This window comes from Emys orbicularis, chromosome 2, assembly GCF_028017835.1.
Source record: "Emys orbicularis isolate rEmyOrb1 chromosome 2, rEmyOrb1.hap1, whole genome shotgun sequence".
NCBI classification, from domain to species: domain Eukaryota; kingdom Metazoa; phylum Chordata; order Testudines; family Emydidae; genus Emys; species Emys orbicularis.
Window position 1 is genome coordinate 207791565 of NC_088684.1, and position 17647 is coordinate 207809211.

At 42.2% G+C, this 17647-nt stretch overlaps 1 protein-coding gene across 1 annotated transcript; it reads right to left on the minus strand.

Annotated features, from left to right (window-relative positions):
• Positions 1 to 1539: 1539 nt before the first annotated feature.
• On the minus strand, positions 1540 to 15650 carry PPP1R17 (protein phosphatase 1 regulatory subunit 17). The gene is made up of 4 exons (XM_065400243.1): positions 15569 to 15650; positions 13469 to 13621; positions 12812 to 12973; positions 1540 to 1619 (listed from the first exon to the last, which is right to left on the minus strand). The coding sequence occupies exons 1-4, from the start codon at positions 15648 to 15650 to the stop codon at positions 1540 to 1542; spliced, it is 477 nt and encodes a 158-aa protein (XP_065256315.1).
• Between the last annotated feature and the right edge of the window lie 1997 nt (positions 15651 to 17647).

Below are 17647 nucleotides of genomic sequence, written 5' to 3' on the forward strand. Positions count from 1 at the left end.
AGCAGAAGTAGCTATATTGTAAGATTCCTTACAACCAGTGTTCCTCAGCCCTCTTAATAGGGTGACCAGATGTCCCGATTTTATAGGGACAGTCCCGATTTTTTGGGTCTTTTTCTTATATAGGCTCCTATTACACCCCACCCCCGTCCCAATTTTTCACATTTGCTGTCTGGTCACCCTACCTCTTAAAAAGGTAAGCATGTTGGACAGTAAAAGGATAATTGAATTCAGTCTGCTAGGCTACACAGTCTTTGCCCTCTCTGCTGAGATTGTCAAGGACTCAATAAAGGACAGATTGATGTTAATAGGTTTGGAGCTTTGTACGGGTGGATACCTAGTAGGAACAACCATGAGAACACCCAGTTTTTACACACAGACCATCTGTTTTGTGTCACATTCTTTAGGTACCTAGTTCTATTTGTTTGAACTATATTGATCGTAATTGTCCGTGACTCACTGTGAGACATTTTGTATGAATTAACTTGTAAATTACTGTTACCACAAAATATTGTGAAAACATTGTGTATGATTATCTCTGAATTCTCCAACAAGGATTTTTAATCTTAACAGCACCCCCTAACAGGCTAGGTTTCAATTAAAAGCACTTACCAAAAGAAAACATGCAGATTAAAAGATCAGCTACCCAACTAGTTCATATTCCACCAACTTTGGAAAAAGAACTTTGACACTAAAAATTCAATAATACATACTAGTATAAATTACAAACGTTGCACTTCTAGGAAGCTTCTTTTCTGATAGCAGTGTGCTTTGTAATATTTAAGGTTTCAAAGTTGATGGCTCTTATGAGGTACTAATTTTTGGTATTAGAGCAAACTCACAGGTTATAACAAAGGAGAAAATTACAAATATGGGTACTGAACTTATACTGTACATGCAAGAGACATTTGGATTCAATTTTAGGACCTGTGGACTTGATTGTTCACTTTTATGCTAGTGTAACTTCACCTCAGTCACTGATATTCCACCACAGTAAAGGTGGTGTAATGAAACACAGAATCCGGACACAAACACACATTAAAAACTTTAGCCACATTTTCACAACCATGGGAAAAAGGGGTGGTGGTGTAGAAGCTGGCCTACTTCTGCCCGGTGCTGTCCTTTTGTGGGATAGACCTATAGCAGCTCTCTTCTCAAGAGAAGCCTGTCGTTAGTTAGTGGGTGTCCCACACTCACAGCTCCCACCCGGTTATGTGGTGCTAGCTAGAATGGCTAGCTGGCATCCCTTGTGGCCACTGTTAGAGATGTCCAAAAAATTTTTTGTCTTCAGATGGGATCAGTGTAGAAAAATTCTGCATGATAGGGCTAGATAATACAAGATATTTCTTCCAACCCTAACCACAAGTCTATTTACTTTCATCTTTTCCAATGCTAGCCATTTACAGATAAGCATTTGGTACTAGCTTAAATGCAGTGCATGCTTAAAAAAATTATTTATAAAAACAAATGGGCTTTGTTATATGCTACCATTTTGAATGATCTGGAATTATTTACAATAGTTTTGGAGATATCACAATAATCTTAAATAAGGGTTTTTTCGCCATCCTTTTCATCATCTTCCACAATCACTGTCTGCTTTTCTTCTTTAAGCAGGTTAGTACCTTAAACAGGAAAAAAAAATTAAAACAAAGAAAAAAACTAGTCGGGTTAACATATTCATTGTTTACAAGGGCCTAATTTTCCTATCCTTTCCAATTGTTTGACACTCAGTGGAGTTGCTTCTGATTAAATTTGGATAATCAGGCCCCTAATATTTAGTAAACCTGAAACTCGTGTCTGTATTTGTACTTTGTAATTAAAATTATTGGACATTCTCACACACTGCTGATACCTGTTCAAATAACTAGCACCTTGTGGTTTATTCTCAGAAATCTTCTGGACTGTTTATTACTTAGATTTTGCAAATGCAGATTCCAGAATGGGCAAATGTTGAAAGACTTAACAGCCAGCTCCCACACATCCAGTATCATCCCCACTGAAATGAATCTAATGGCAATATGTTGCAAATGTAAATAAAAATATGAACTTGGATCAATGCTCAACAGGCTCCCATGCATTACCAAAGACATTGTACCAGTACAAGCAATACTGAGCTTTGTGAATTTGAACATGCATCAAAGAAGATCTGTCTGTAAATGAATACTAAGGATAATTAAGAAAACCACACACCCGGTGCCAAGGCACTGGAGAACTGTACAGCATAATATAGAGAGGAAGGACGATCTTGTGGTTAAAGCACAGGACTGGGATTCAAGAGATTTGGGTTCAATCAGCCACAGAACGCCTATGTGACCTATCATTTAGTGTGTCTGTGTCTCTGCTTGTGAGCTCCCATCTTTTGTCTGTCTAGTGTATTTAGAACATACAAACCTAGTGCCTAGAACAATGAGGCCCCACTACTGACTGGGGCCTCTATGCACTACAGTGATACAAATAAATAATAAAATATAATTAAAAAATGATGCCCCTAAAATGAAATGTTAAAATCAACCAATGGGATCCCACAGGCAAAGGTTCTACTCAATCCTTATTTTAGCTGAACTGGTTTGTTTTGCCCATTCCTATTTAAAAAAAACAATGAATAGCCTCCACAGTATGTTTTATTTCCACTGTCTTTAGTATGGTGGCTAAAATATTCCATAAACAGGGTGAGGGGAAACCCGGACTTGAAGCCAAGCAAATCGCTTTAAGTCAGTCGCCTACTGTTTGCTGTCAGTGCGCTCCAACCTGCCAAGTTGTTCTGTCAAACCAACCCATTTTCTTTCTTTCTGTGTTGAAAGCCCTCTCATAATGAAGCAGTTCATGAAGTCTGAAAATAGCGCAAAGGAAGCTATGCCACACAGGAAGGCTTTCTTCAATTCTGGACACTCTTCAAGAGGTGAGGAATTAGGGACAGAGATGATTGACCTAAATTACTATTTTGAATTCAAGTCTGGTTTTGTTTGTATGGGGTTTTTACCAATTAGCTGATTTTATTGGGGGAGGGAAACCATTTAAAAGGGTTGGATGAAACTTCAAAGGTAAGTGTGAAATACAATGGTGTGTCCTTCAAACAGCCATTGAGTGACTGATACTGGAAACTGGTAACAGGGAAGCCATTTTAAGGTGATGGAGAGAGAGAGAGAGAAATGTTCCACACCCAGGTTTCAACTCAGCCCCTAGCAAAAAAATTTCCAAAAATACAGACATTTATTTTTATCCCGTTATTTCTGCATCTTTTCCAAAATGCTCCCTGCCTGCAATGGAAGCTTATAATGTATAGCAAACAAAACTAAAGTTTAGAGCTATGATCTATAATCCTATCTCCAGTGCTTCTTGGTTCTTATCTGAGTTACAAAACAATGAGGAAAAAGCAAATGGGCTCCTAGCCAGACTATAGGAGCATCAAAATTACCCCGTGCTTGAAGCAATTCCACCTACCACAGCTAATTTTAGCAGAAATTGTCTTCAAGGACCAGAGAGCTAGGCACAGCTGGAGGGCAGCAACAGGACTCAGCAGCCCAGCTATAAGGAGTTGTTGTCATTCAATAATCACATGCTCAGCAAAATAGAGTGCAGTGGTGACTGAGACTGCTCCCAAAATATAATCCTGGCGGGATTCCTGAAGCTGGTACAGTGTGGTATGTAGATCAAAAGAACAAGATAGTGTGGTCTAGATTGAATGTGCAGAGTGGTGGGATTAGTAACACCTGTGTGCTAATCCTGGCTCTGCTTACTGATTTAGTGTCTGGGCAGGTCACTGAGCCTCTCTGCCTCAGCTTTCCCATCTGAAAAATGGGCATCATAACATTCAGCATAGCTTCATACAGCTGTTTTAAGGATTAATAGATTAGCCAGCATCTCTGAAGTATAAAGCAGCGCATAAATAAATACAAAGTAGTGGTAGTAGTTTACAGTAGAACCTAGTGCTGATGAGAAATCTGTAACCCAACACTAGGCTATCAGTGGCTTCAGACTCTAAGGTCCTTGCCAGAGCTGTGCTGAGTACAGTTTAGCAAGGGGAGGTAGAGGATCTGTTGCCAGTCTGGTCCCTGGTGCACCTTAGAGCTTCCTCAGGGTGTTTATATCTGACTGTCTATCAATCTTAGGGCAATTCCTGTCAAACTGAGGCTGGTGAGGGGATGGTGTAGAGCTGCTTTGCTGGTGCTACAACATGCAGAGACTTGCTCTGTGTACCGCAGTGTTTCTCAAACTGGGGCCGCTGCTTGTGTAGGGAAAGCCCCTGGCGGGCTGGGCCGGTTTGTTTACCTGCCCCGTCCGCAGGTCCGGCCGACTGTGGCTCCCACTGGCCGCGGTTTGCTGCTCCAGGCCAACGGCAGCTGTTGGAAGCGACGCGGGCTGAGGGACATACTGGCCCCGCTTCCAGCAGCTCCCATTGGCCTGGAGCAGCGAACCGCGGCCACTGGGAGCCGCGATCAGCCGGGCCTGCGGACGGGGTAGGTAAACAAACCGGCCCGGCCCGCGAGAGGCTTTCCCTACACAAGCGGTGGCCCCAGTTTGAGAAACACTGACAAAGGAGAGGATGAGGGCTTGAGAGTGTGGTTTTATAATTATCTCAAATATCCATTTGTCAGGATCAGCTTTGCCATATTCACACGAATATTTACATTCTTGTCAAAACCTGCATTTGCAGAAGGCTCTTCAGAAACCCTTAAGTTAATTGAATATGCTGCTAAGTGAGGCTAGCAATAAAAAGTGTTTCAAATCTGATGCAGATCCTTTATGGTCATGGGGGGGCGCTACATTAGAATTGTGGTTACATTGGCCCAGATCCTTGAAGGTACTGAGGTGCCAAACTCACAACAATGGAGATCAGGGCCATTTTTCCTCCTTTATTCCATCAGAAGTCCAAGATGTGGGCTGATTTGATTTATTTGTTATTTAAATAGCTTTTGCTTTTCTAAAGTGATGCATGTCTACAGATGTTTTTGAAATGCAAGCATGTGACAACAACTAGTGGGGCAAGTTTTGTACCTGTTAATTATTTTTTAATGTCACTTACTAATGATGAACTTACATTTATCCATAGCATACTGGGGAAAAGACAGATTTTAAATGAAAGCATTGCTCCAGTAAGATTTGCATCTTGAATGCCACAGTAATTTATCAAATGCTTTGGACTTATTGCAACACACATGATCCCCTACCCATGAGTAGATTGGATGCACATGTATCTCTAACTATAAGGTTAAGATAAAATGAGGAAGGAATGGCAAATTTACCAGAACTCAGAAGTCCTTTGAATGTATCTCCTGTTCTGGAGAGGAAGGATGGTCTTATGCTTTAGGCATGAGACTGGGACTCAGGAGACCTGGGTTGAATTTCCAGCTCTGCCAGTGACTTCCTATGTGACCTCGGGCAAGTCAATTAATCTCTCTCTGACTCAGTTCTTCATCTGTAACGTAGAGGTAATAATATTTCCTTTTCCCCTTCACGTTTATGTGTCTTGTTCACGTAGCTTGTAAACTCCTTGAGGCAGGGACTCTCTCTTAGGTGTAGGCACAGTACCCAGGACAATGGGTCCCTGATCTTCATTGGGATGTTTAGATGTATTAGAAGTAATAATTCTGGACATTATTGTGTTTTTGCATAGCTTGCTGGTATAGATCGTTGTGCTCTAGACTGAGCATTGGAGAGAGAACCAGGAGTCCTATTCCCTCTTTGGGGACTCACTGAAGCCTTGGGCAAGACATTTAACCTCTGTGTGCCTCAGTTTCCAATCTGTAAATACTTATGTATTTCATGGGGTGTTCTGAAGATTAGTCCATGTTTGTTAAGTGTTTGGAAGATGTAAAGTAGTATGGACTTGATTCTGCCCCCCTCATTCCAGGAGCAGTCCTATTGAGAAGTGTGACAGAGACAGTCCCTAGAGAGCTCTAGCCACCCCAAAGTGGATAGGACTGATCTCAAGTGATCAAGGACAGCTCATCAAAAATGGAGGGAGGAGCCAAGGGGCATGATTTTCAGCTCTATCTATGGGAGAAATGTTTGTGAAGACAGCTTTTAAAATATTGGTTAAGTAAGCTAAAATAGGTAGTGTTGGTTTGTAGTTTTGGTAATGCTTGACGCGTTGGCGTTTAGTAGCAACTAGGGAGAAAAATAAAACCTAAAACTGGAACAACCTACAGTGCAAGTTATTGAGAGAGCACTGAGCACGGAGTGTGCTACTTAGGCCGCACATCCAGCAACAGCAATAATAGAGGACTAGGGACAGAAAGGCCCTTTTATGTTTGTTTGGTGCGAATAACCCTGCTGGGGCATCTGGGGTTTGAGCCTATAATTGAGATTTTGTTTTGCACAGCTGTTCCACAAGACCTCATTTTATTTATTCTCTCCTTGCTGCCTTACTGGGTAACCCTAAAAGTAAATAAATTGTAAATACTGGACTAGTCCGCAGCCACAGCAAGTCATTCTCTCACTGCAAGCCATGCACCACTGCAGCCTACATCTAAATATCAGCTTTTTGTACTCCAATATCCAACCTGAAAAGAAAATATGCTTCTTTGAAAGGGGAGACATTCAAACCTAGGCACACAAGCCACTCGAGTCATGTCACACACACAGAATATGCCACAGGGATTATTAGATGACAGATGAGTCCTACAGGAGAATTGTACCCATAGAAAGGCAGCTGGGATGGGAATGCTGTATCTAGGGAGAGGTAGTAATGAGCAGGCTACTGGGATTGAATTCATAGGGGACTAAGGGGGCCTGCTCATTCACCACTTTCTTAGTTCAGTTTCATGAAATGAAAATCAGTTGAGTCATGCTGGCATAAAACTTCAGTAATGCAGTGATAAATCAAGCCTGAGGTGTTTCATTTTCTATCAGCAGCCACATTCCTCAGAAATTGGACACATGCACTGATTTTTGTTACAGACCTGAAAGCCACTGCATTTTTCTTGTTTTACTTTATTCCCTTTTGGTATTTCTTGGCTGGCAAATCCTCTGGGGATTATAACAAAGTGCCTCTACTACTATATAACTTTCATTAACTTCCTCTATCATTTTCAAATTCTATTGGAACGAAAAAAGTAGTCTTCTAGGGGCAGAAATGGTAAAGGTCTTTAAACAGCCACTAGAGGCCCTATTTCTCACTTAAATGCTCACTAGAGATTGCTAATGCTAAAGAGGTAAATATTAAACTAAATGAATTTGGATGACAAATGTTGTTAGTCCTAGCTGCATCCTGCTATAGCAGATATTACACCTCTACCCCGATATAACACGAATTCGGATATAACGTGCTCCGGGGGGGGGGGGGGGCTGAGCAGTCCAGCGGATCAACGCAAGTTTGATATAATGTGGTTTCACCTATAACGCGGTAAGATTTTTTGGCTCCTGAGGATAGCATTATATCGGGGTAGAGGTGTATATTTACTATAATGCTCATAAAAAGAAGTACATTGCTGTTTACTAAAAACAAGAACAAAATATTTTCAGTTTCACTTTAACTCCTTCATCTCTGCCATGCTCTGTGGATAAAATAACACCACCAAATACCTGCCACTTAAATAGCAATTTATGGGGGGAGATAGATAATGCTGCCCACTTCTTATTTACGTCACCTGAGAGTGAGAACAGACGTTCACATGGGACTTTTATAGCCGGCATTGCAAAGTATTTATGTGCCAGATATGCTAAATATTCGTATGCCCCTTCATACTTCGGCCACCATTCCAGAGGACATGCTTCCATGCTGATGATGCTCATTAAAAGAAATAATGCGTTAATTAAATTTGTGACTGAATTCCTTGGGGGGAGAATTGTATGCCTTCTGCTTTGTTTTATCCACATTCTGCCATATATTTTGTGTTATGGCAGTCTTGGATGATGACTGTGATAGACCCAGGCCAGTTGGGTACAGCAGAGCAGTAGAAGGCAGATATACTGGCCTCTGGATAAGCAGTTTTCTGTTCCCTAAGTGACCAGAGCAGGGGCTGCGCTAGAGCAATCAGGAACCTGCTAGAACCAATTAAGACAGGCAAGCTAATTAAGACACCTGGAGCCAATTAAGAACATACTAGAATCAATTATGGCAGGCAGACTAATCAGGACACCTGGTTTAAAAAGGACCTCCCATCAGTTAGTGGAGGGCGTGCAAGGAGCAGGGAGTGAGAAGGCATGGTACTGGAGGACTAAGGAGTACAAGCGTGATCAGGCTTCAGGAGGAAAGTCCTGTGGTGTGAGGATAAAGGTGCTGAGGGATCTGGCCTGTTCCCGACCTACTAGGTGGTACACAGAGACAGCGGAGATTGTTCTCCCTTTTCCCCCATGCTGGCCAGTGATGTGGTTAGCTGAGTGAATGGCAGGTTTGAGCCTCGAGCAGAAGCGGCCAAATTGATGGCTGCCATGAACCACTGAGGAGAGCTAATCCGCCAAAAAGCGCAGGACCCACCAAGGCAGAAGAGGAACTTTGTCACATGACCCAGCACATGTTCGTTTCAAGAACACTTTCACTGCAGATTTGACAAAACACAAAGAAGGTACCAATGTGAGATTTCTAAAGATAGATACAGCACTCAGCCCAAGATTTAAGAATCTGAAATGGCTTCCAAAATCTGAGAGGGACAAGGTATGGAGCATGCTTTCAGAAGTCTTAAAAGAGCAACACTCAGATGCGGAAACTACAGAACCTGAACCACCAAAAAAGAAAATCAATCTTCTGCTGGTGGCATCTGACTCAGATGATGAAAATGAACATGCGTCGGTCCGCTCTGCTTTGGATTGTTATCAAGCAGAACCCATCATCAGCATGGACGCATGTATTCTGAAATGGTGGTTGAAGCATCAAGGGATACATGAATCTTTAGCACATCTGGCACATAAATATCTTGCGATGCCAGCGCCATGCAAATGCCTGTTCTCACTTTCAGGTGACATTGTAAACAAGAAGCAGGCAGCATTATCTCCTGCAAATGTAAACAAACTTGTTCGTCTGAGCAATTGTCTGAACATGAAGTAGGACTGAGTGGACATGTAGGCTCTAAAGTTTTACATTTTTATTTTTGAATGCAGTTTTTTTGTACATAATTCTACATTTATAAGTTCAACTTTCATGATAAAGAGATTGAACTACAGTACTTGTAATAAGGGAATTGAAAAATACTATTTCTTTTGTTTTTTTACAGTGCAAATATTTGTAATCAAAAATACATCTAAAGTACATTTTGTATTCTGTGTTGTAACTGAAATCAAACATCCAAAAATATTTAAATAAATGGTATTCTATTGTTTAACAGTGCGATTAATTTTTTAATCACATGATTAATCCTGATTACTTTTTTAATTGCTTGACAGTCCTACTTGATATTTAACATTTGAAAATGAAGCAGCTGCAATTGGAAATATATCACCTAGGCCCAGATCCTCAAAGGTATTTAGGTGCCTCTAATGATTCCAATATTTACTTAAAATTGATTTCCCCATACCTCCCAGGCATGTTAACTAAAGTATTTGAATGAAAGGAAGACAAAAGTGCTTGCAAACGCAGTACAAGCAAATTTGTTTAAAAATTCAAATTTAAGCCTTGATCCTGCAAGTCAGTCAACACTAGATTGTAATGGGGTGGCACAGGTGCTAAGGTCTGATTGTGCAGAGCAATTTGTAGGATATTGGTGGATTCATTTTTTCCAGTACCTTGCCAAACTCTATGACCTAATCCTCCAAACAGTCTCAACCTTACTCACATGAGCAGATGCCTGAATTACCAGGGACCCTTCGGAAGGGCCAGATTTACAAAGATATTTAAGCACCTAAAGAGGCAGATAGTTGCCTACTGGGATTTTCAAAAGCAACCTAAGCCCCATTGATTTGAATAGGAGTTTGTGACCCAAGACCCTCGAGATGGCAACTGGCAGAGGGTACAGGGTTATATAGGGGTATGGGGTCCCCTGGGTTCACCAAGAGAATGCCATGTAAGTTTTCTAATGAAAGCCTGTGTCACACTGCTCACCATGACCATATATACGTACGGATGTTGAGTAAGGAGTTGTGTGTATATATACTGAAAATTATGTCGTTACGGACTGTAACTAGGGACTGGTCAGCAGAAAGGGAAAACCATATTTTCTTTCAGGCAAGAAATGGTTATCTATCTGTCTTGTTTACATGTAAATTACGTATTTTATGGTTTACAATGGGCCTCCGCCTATAGTCTGAGCTAAATGCTAATGGAGGATTGAGAAATCTTCAAAGAGAAGAAATTTACAGAAAGAAGTGAACCAGTAGGGGAGAGCCCTGTTTAAAGTAAGGACAATTAACTTTCAGGGGTATAAGGAGATGCACCCTCATTCCTTCAATCTGTGAGGACAATATGCCAGTGGGCTTGATCTGATGAGAAGTCTTAGCCAAACTGGAGAAAACCCTGGGGAAAGAACTTGGGGTAAGCTATCTTTAGGAGATGGAGGAATACTTTGTTAGTTAAGTTTAGTCTCTAGAATGCATGTTATTATTTTGTTTTATCTGTAACCATTTGTTTCCCATATTCTCACTCTCTATCACTTGAATCTCTGTTCTTTGATAAGATTAGTGGGAACAAGAATAAATTATCTATCTATCTATCTATCTAAATGCTATGTGTTAAGTAAAGCAGGGACTCTGAGCAGATGCTTATGAGATGGTGTGTGCTATTCCTTTGGGAACAGCAGATCTAGTTGTGTGTGTGTGTGTGTTCAAAGGAATAGGGCATGCTTGCAGTACTCGGGGATTGGTGTGTGCCTATCACTGCTTATACAGAAAGTGAGACCTGCGGAGGCCTGGAAAGAAGTGATTGTGCTGCCAGAGGCTGGTGGTTTCAGGGAGCTGACCCACAGCAGGTACAGACAAGACTTCCTCAGGCAAAGGGCTGGTGGTGGTAAGGTACCTCCCAACCTTGGGTGCCCCTGGGAAGCATCACACATTTAGGTGCCTAACCTGTTTAGACAATTCTGTAAATTCCAGGTGATGCCTATCTGTAACTTTAGGTATTGAGATACCATTGGAAATCTGGCCCCAAAGGGCTTACATTTCCTCAGGTCTATTTTTAGTTGTTTGGATTTTTTTCCCCATCAGTCTGGTGGAAATATTTCTAAGGTGCCTCTTATCGTTGTCCCCCTCTATAATTTTCTTTCCTTTGTTTTTTTCTCTCTCTCTCTCTCTTTGTGCCAACTGTTTCTAAATGTAAGCATGCACTTAAATACTTTTGCTGAATCAGGTCCTTAGGCCTTTTCTTTTCTAGTGCTCCTTACTATCTAGTAAGTGTCCCTCTCCAGTGGTATCTTACTTTATGAACCATTTAACACTAGATTTGGAGCTGTCCCTCCCTCCCCAGTGATTTGGAAACAGCTGAGACATTGCTTCTTCTGACTAGCAATAGCTCACTCCTCCCTGAACAGTAGTAATATTTGACGCTGATGTGGCACTTTACATCTTCAAAGCACTGTGCAAACATTAGCTAATTAAGGCTAACAACACATTTGTGGTGTAGGGAAAGTAAGGAGCAGTGTCTTTTTTGCAGATAGGAAAACTAAAAAACAAAGTAATTAAGGGCACAATGTTCAAATTTGGGTGGCTGAGTCCATATGGATGCCCAAGCTAGTTAGCTGCTCCATAGCCTCTCCGGTTGTACCACCGCCACAAAAAGGCCCTGAAGCCATTGTTGGCTGGATGGCCACCACTGCCGGATCACCTCAGTGTATATCATGATCTTCCAGTGAGATAGTCTCATATGCCCCTGCAGCTGGATTAGGTGGCATCGCTGGGGCCTTCTGACGTTACGGATGCTTGGAACCACTGGGGGCTGGCTATAATTTGAACCCCTTTTCTCCTCCCTCAATCCTGCAGCATGGCAGCAGAGGGGCCACAAGAGCCCTTCCTGAAATGTGCTTGGCCACAGTGAGGGATCAGGACCTAAAATTCACTCAGGACTAAAGGTGCTCAGCACAACCAATAATCATGCCATGCTTTAATTAGAAGCCTAGAGATGGATTCAAGTGCCTAATTTTAGGCACCCAAATTTTGGTCTAAGTGACTTTCCCAAGGCCACACAGCAAGTCAATGGCAGAGCCAGGATAACAAGCCAGGTGTTCTTGCCTCTTAGTCCTGTGCTTTATCTATTAAACCATGCTGCCTCCTGCCTTCAGCTTTCACCATTCACTACATGGGTGAGAGGTGAGGAGAAGACTGATTGGATCCATTTAAACTGATAACAAAATTCTGGTCCCAACAAAAACTGGAGGATTCGTTTATTGATAGGTGACCCTCCAGGGGCTTGGATGAGTTCAAATACTCACCTTTGCCATTAGTATGTATTATTTGTATTACGCCAGCATTAGGGGGCTCCAGCCATGGACCAGGACCCCGTCATGTTTAGAGCTATACAAACCCACAACCAAGAAACTGCTCCTGCCCCCAAAGAGCTTACAATCTAAGTGGTCAAATTCAAGTCAAATTGTGGGCAAAGATTTGGGTCCGTTCTTTTTTTAAATTTGAACTCTGAACTCATTCTTATTTCTCAGCAAGGGTAAGTCAAAAGAGATCTCCCTTTCCCAATTTCTTTCAGATTGTAAGCTCTTCAGAACAGGGACTGAGTCCTATCTTTGTACAGAACCTAGCACATTTTGGTCACTACTGCAACACAAATAATAACAATAATTCCAATTGGGAATAAGAAAAATAAGTAGATCAAAGTAGGCATGATTAGATAAGTTAAGCAGAGTGGGCAGATAAATGGTGTCCCATACACTTCCAGAGGGTGTTCCTAAACTAACTGCCCTTTATTTTTTACCTTTGAAAGCTGTGCTAATGCTCTTACCTGGTATAAGGGGTGGGATATGTATTGCAGGTGTATCTTTTCTCCTGGGTTTTTTCTGTTCCTGATCAGTGAGCTGAGAGACTGAACTCACTTTACCCTTCTGTGGTTTTTCGGTGATGTCACACCTTTTAATTAAATGTTCTGAAAAGTCTGAGAGGATGCCTGCAGGGAACGACACACAATAAATATTACTTAAACCTCGTCTACATTGATAAAAATTGCACCCATCTAACTTAATATACTCAGGGTATGCTTACACTACAGTGGCACAACTATGGTGCTGGAGCTGGGCCACTGTAGTGCCGTAGTGTAGACACTTGCTACACTGAGGGAAGGGTATTTTCTATCAATGTAGTTAATCCATCTACTCAAGGGGCGGTAGCTAGGTTGATGGAAGAATTCTTCTGTCAACCTAACTGTGTGTACACACCATGGGGCTTTAGTCGGCTTAACGATGTGTCTCAGGGGTGTGAATTTTTCATACATTTCAACACCGAGTGCTTTTGAGAATCCTATTCTCCCTCCCTGCCATAAGTAGGCACACACAGATGTAGGAGAATTGAGGACAGTAATATTTTTATTCAATTCCTAGTGAATACAAGTAAACCAGGAAACATCAGGGGTTTGTCAGATTTCAATATTATTAAGTTGTGTTACCTGGTATAGGTGGTGGGGTGTGTAAGGCAGGTGTATCCTTTCTCCTTGGCTTTTTCTGTTCCAGCTCACTGTTCTGGGAAGCCTGAATATTTTTACCCTTTCTTGGTTTCTTTTTTAGGTCACAATTCTTAATGAACTGTTCTGAAAGATCATCTGCGTGGAAAAAATAAAGAATACCTAACTAATAGAAAATAATGAATCACAGAATTTAAAAAAGGGCTCACTTTAATAACAATACTTACACCATAGCTGGTTAAAACATAAAGTAAATTCACCTCTGCACAGAAGGCCATCACAAGCAGGCCCGGCTCTAGGGTTTTTGCTGCCCCAAGCGGCGGGGGCAAAAAAGAAAAAAGCCGCAATCGCGATCCGCTTTCTTCTTCGGCGGCGGGTCCTTCCCTCCGAGAGGAACTGAGGGACCCGCTGCCAAATTGCCGCCGAAGAGCCGGACGTGCCGCCCCTTCCCCTTGGCCACCCCAAGCACCTGCTTGCTGCGCTGGTGCCTGGAGCCGGCCCTGATCACAAGGGCCTTAATACCACTAAAAACGGGGAATAAGTGAGAATTAAGTACCTTATGCTGGCCTTAGAGAATTAAACCTCACAGTGAAGAAGGGAAGAATTATACCCATATTATAGATAGGGTGACACAGACGTTAAGGCTAATATTTTCAATCTTAGATGCCATATTTAGACACCTAAATAATAGGACTAATTTTAAGAGGTCCTCTCTACCCACAGCTCCTATTTACTTTGGTGGAATTACTCTGGATTTGCACCAGTGTATATTGAAGCAGGACTTGACTCATCAGATAGTCTGGGCACATTCTAGACAATTACCCAAATTTCTGGATGCTTAGTCAAGCTGAACAAATTGAGTCTTTTGAGGTTGACCCATCACTAATAGCACACAAACCAGAGGTCTGGTTTTTAAATTTGGCTTTGGTTGGATTTGTCAGCTTTGCTTTTCAGTTAGAAACTTTGCTTAACAAAAGGGGCCTGATTCTGATTTCACACCATCATACTTCCATGGACTAGTGAAAGTAAGGATGAATGACTTCACAATTAAGGCACTGCACTGGTACTCAGCAGTTTTGGATTTCAATGCTCAGCTGTGCCACAGACTTCCCATGTGATCTTGAGTAAAATCATTTATTCCTGTGTGCCTCGGTTCCACACCTGTAAAATGGGGATAATAGTTCTTCCTTTCTCACATCTTTTGTCTGTTTTGTCTATTTAGATGGTAAGTTCTTCAGAAGAGAGACATTTTTTATTTTGTTTCTATATAGCCCCTACCATAAAAGAGCCCTGACCTGGGTTGTGCTTCCAGGGTGAAATCACACTCAGACATCTTGATTGTGTGTGAGTAAAGCAGGCTTGCAAAATTCTACTTGCTTGGGACAAATAAAATAGCATTTGTATTTCATTATTATCACCAGTGTACGGGTAGTCAAGTAGATTTTTGTGCCTGGGTTAGCAAATCTTCATGACAATTTTGGAAGGTTGGAATAAAGTAATGACATGTGAAGCAAAGGCAAATATGCAAAACGCAAAAATCACATCTATCAAAGTCTTGAAAGCCTCATATTTAGAAGTGTGTATGAGCAGAGATGCCTCTGGTACTCCAAGTGCAAAAGTTATGTAAAAAGTCAGCTCCAGAAAGGACACAGATTGACAATAAAGGGGGAAAAAATTAAAATTCTGTCCAAATATAGGCTAAAGGAATATTTGAAAACTTTTACTGAAATTGCACATAGAAAGTGGGTGTAGTGAAGGCTCAGATATATCTTAGCTTCCAGTTTATTATTGTATAATCGATAAAAGCGCTTCTCTTTCTCTGTCACGAAAAAGAAAATGACTCTTTCTCCTTTCCTCTCTTTAATTAATTTCCTTCTAGAGCTTCAGCTAATATTTATATGCAGGAAAGACACCCTTTGCCTGTCCATCTGGCAGCAGATGTGTTACCAGAAGGCATAGTCTATCGGGTTTCACGAGGGCTCAGTTATACCTCTTGGAAAGAAAAAGCCAATGGACAGTACTTAATGATGTAAAGAAGACACCTCTCTAATTACAAGTCACTGACATCACCATAATAACACTTACCTAAACGGTTGCAGTGTGAGTCTCGCTTGTCCAATCTGTCTTCTGGGATATCAAGTGGTTGCACATACTCTGTTGACATCATTGAAAAGGTTTTCTCTTGAAGCTACAACAACAAAAAGAAGCATACCATAAAACAGATATACCCCTCTACCCAGATATAATGCGGCCCGATATAACATGAATTCGGATATAACGTGGTAAAGCAGTGCTCCGGGGGGGGCGGGGCTACGCACTCCGGTGGATCAAAGCAAGTTTGATATAATGCGGTTTCACCTATAACGCGGTAAGATTTTTTGACTCCCGAGGTTATATTCTGTGCCAATCAGCTCCTTCCATCCAGCCCTGGGAAGTTCCTGTTTTCAAAGTGATTTTTGCCATACAGCCACTGCTGGCCTGGCTGATCTTGGAGCGCTTGTGAGCTGTATGGGCTTACTGCCTTCTGACCCCACCCCCCCACTCCCACTGATGAATGCAAAACTGCAGATTCTAAAGCAACATCTGCCAGCCTAAAAAAGAGCAGGCCAGATGGGAGGGGTTTTAACAATTAGTTTTGAAGGAATCTATTTAAAGGGACACAGTCAACTTGAAATCTAATTGTAACTTAAAAGCAGTTCCAGGTTCTATACCAGTCTCTGAGTCCCCCTGATATTTGTTGTCGGTGTTAGTGTTAATGCTATTTATTCATTTAGAGCAGTGGTTCTCAACCGGCGGTACGTGTACCAGTGTTCCATCTAATTTTTCTCATCCATGTGTGGAATGAATTTTGTTATGTGCACCAATATAGAGGTTATGTGTGGTGGGGCTGGCGATGAGGGGTTCAGGGTGCAGGAGGGGGCTCAGGGCTGGGGCAAAGGGTTGGGGTGCAGGGGGGTGAGGGCTTTGGGGTGGGGCCGGGGAGAGGGTTTTGGGGTGCAGGCTGCCAGGGGTTGCGGTGGGAAGAGAGGATTCCCCCCAGTCCTCTCTCCTCGCAACAGCACCTGGGCTGGGGGAGAGGCATCTCTCTCTGCCGCAGCAGCCTTGGGGCGGGGACTAGGGGAGAGGGGCCTCTCCCTGGCCGCAGCAGCTCTGGGGCTGGGGGAAAGGCGTCTTGCCCCGCTGCAGCCCCAGGCTGGGGGGAGAGGCCTCTCTCCTCGCTGTGCTGCAGCCCTGGGGCTGGGGGAATTGTCGCAGCCCTGCATGCCCCCAAGCTCCCACATCACCACCCCCCACCCCACGCCCGAGTGCAGTGTGCACGCCTGCACGGCCCTTGGTGGCCTCCTGCACAGCTGTGCAGGCACTCACCTTAGAAGGAACCAAGATGTGTACCACTGGGGGTACGCAGGGGTCTTCCAGGGGTACATCAACTCATCTAGATCTTTGCCTTGTTTTATAACAGGCTACATAAAAAGCACTAGTGAAGTCAGTAAAAACTAAAATTTCATACAGACAATGACTTGTTTATACTGCTCTATATACTATACACTGAAATGTAAGCACAATATTTATATTCCAATTGATTTATTTTATAATTCTATGGTAAAAATGAGAACGTAAGGAATTTTTCAGCAATAGTGTGCTGTGATACTTTGTATTTTTATGTCTGATTTTGTAAGCAAGTAGTTTAAGTGAGGTGAAACTTGGGGGTATGGAAGACAAATCAGACTCCTGAAAGGGGTACAGTAGTCTGGAAAGGTTGAGAGCCACTAATTTAGAGCCCTCGCTCAAGGACCAGAGCACCACTGTGGTAGGCACTGTAAATACATACTAATATTATTTTTTTTGGGGGGGGGGGGGGAGGAATGGTTTTACAACAACAGTTTCCTGTTTTTACAAATGATTTTTTCATTCATGTTGCTGCAACAGATCCACACTGACAGGGAAAACTGACTAACAAATGGATTGTACAGGGGGAAACAGTGAAACTGACCATAGAGCAGGAAGTGCTGTCAAATGCACAAATTAAGCACGCTGGAAAAATAAAGGAAAAACTTTTTTTTTTTTTTTTGGTTGCTTCTCTAATCCCTTTCAGCGATAGTCATTTTAGGTGGTGTTCGTAACAACAATAAAAATGTAGAAAGAAGTGTGACAGTTTCAAATTAA

Excerpts from the sequence above, each read along its gene's own strand:
- PPP1R17 (XM_065400243.1), bottom strand. The coding sequence starts at position 15,650 with ATGATGTCAACAGAGTATGTGCAACCACTTGATATCCCAGAAGACAGA. Across the intron at positions 13,622-15,568 it reads CTCACACTGCAACCGTTTAG|ATGATCTTTCAGAACAGTTC; the intron begins GTAAGTGTTATT and ends TTTTCCACGCAG. Across the intron at positions 1,620-12,811 it reads TATCCCACCCCTTATACCAG|GTACTAACCTGCTTAAAGAA; the intron begins GTAAGAGCATTA and ends TTCCTGTTTAAG.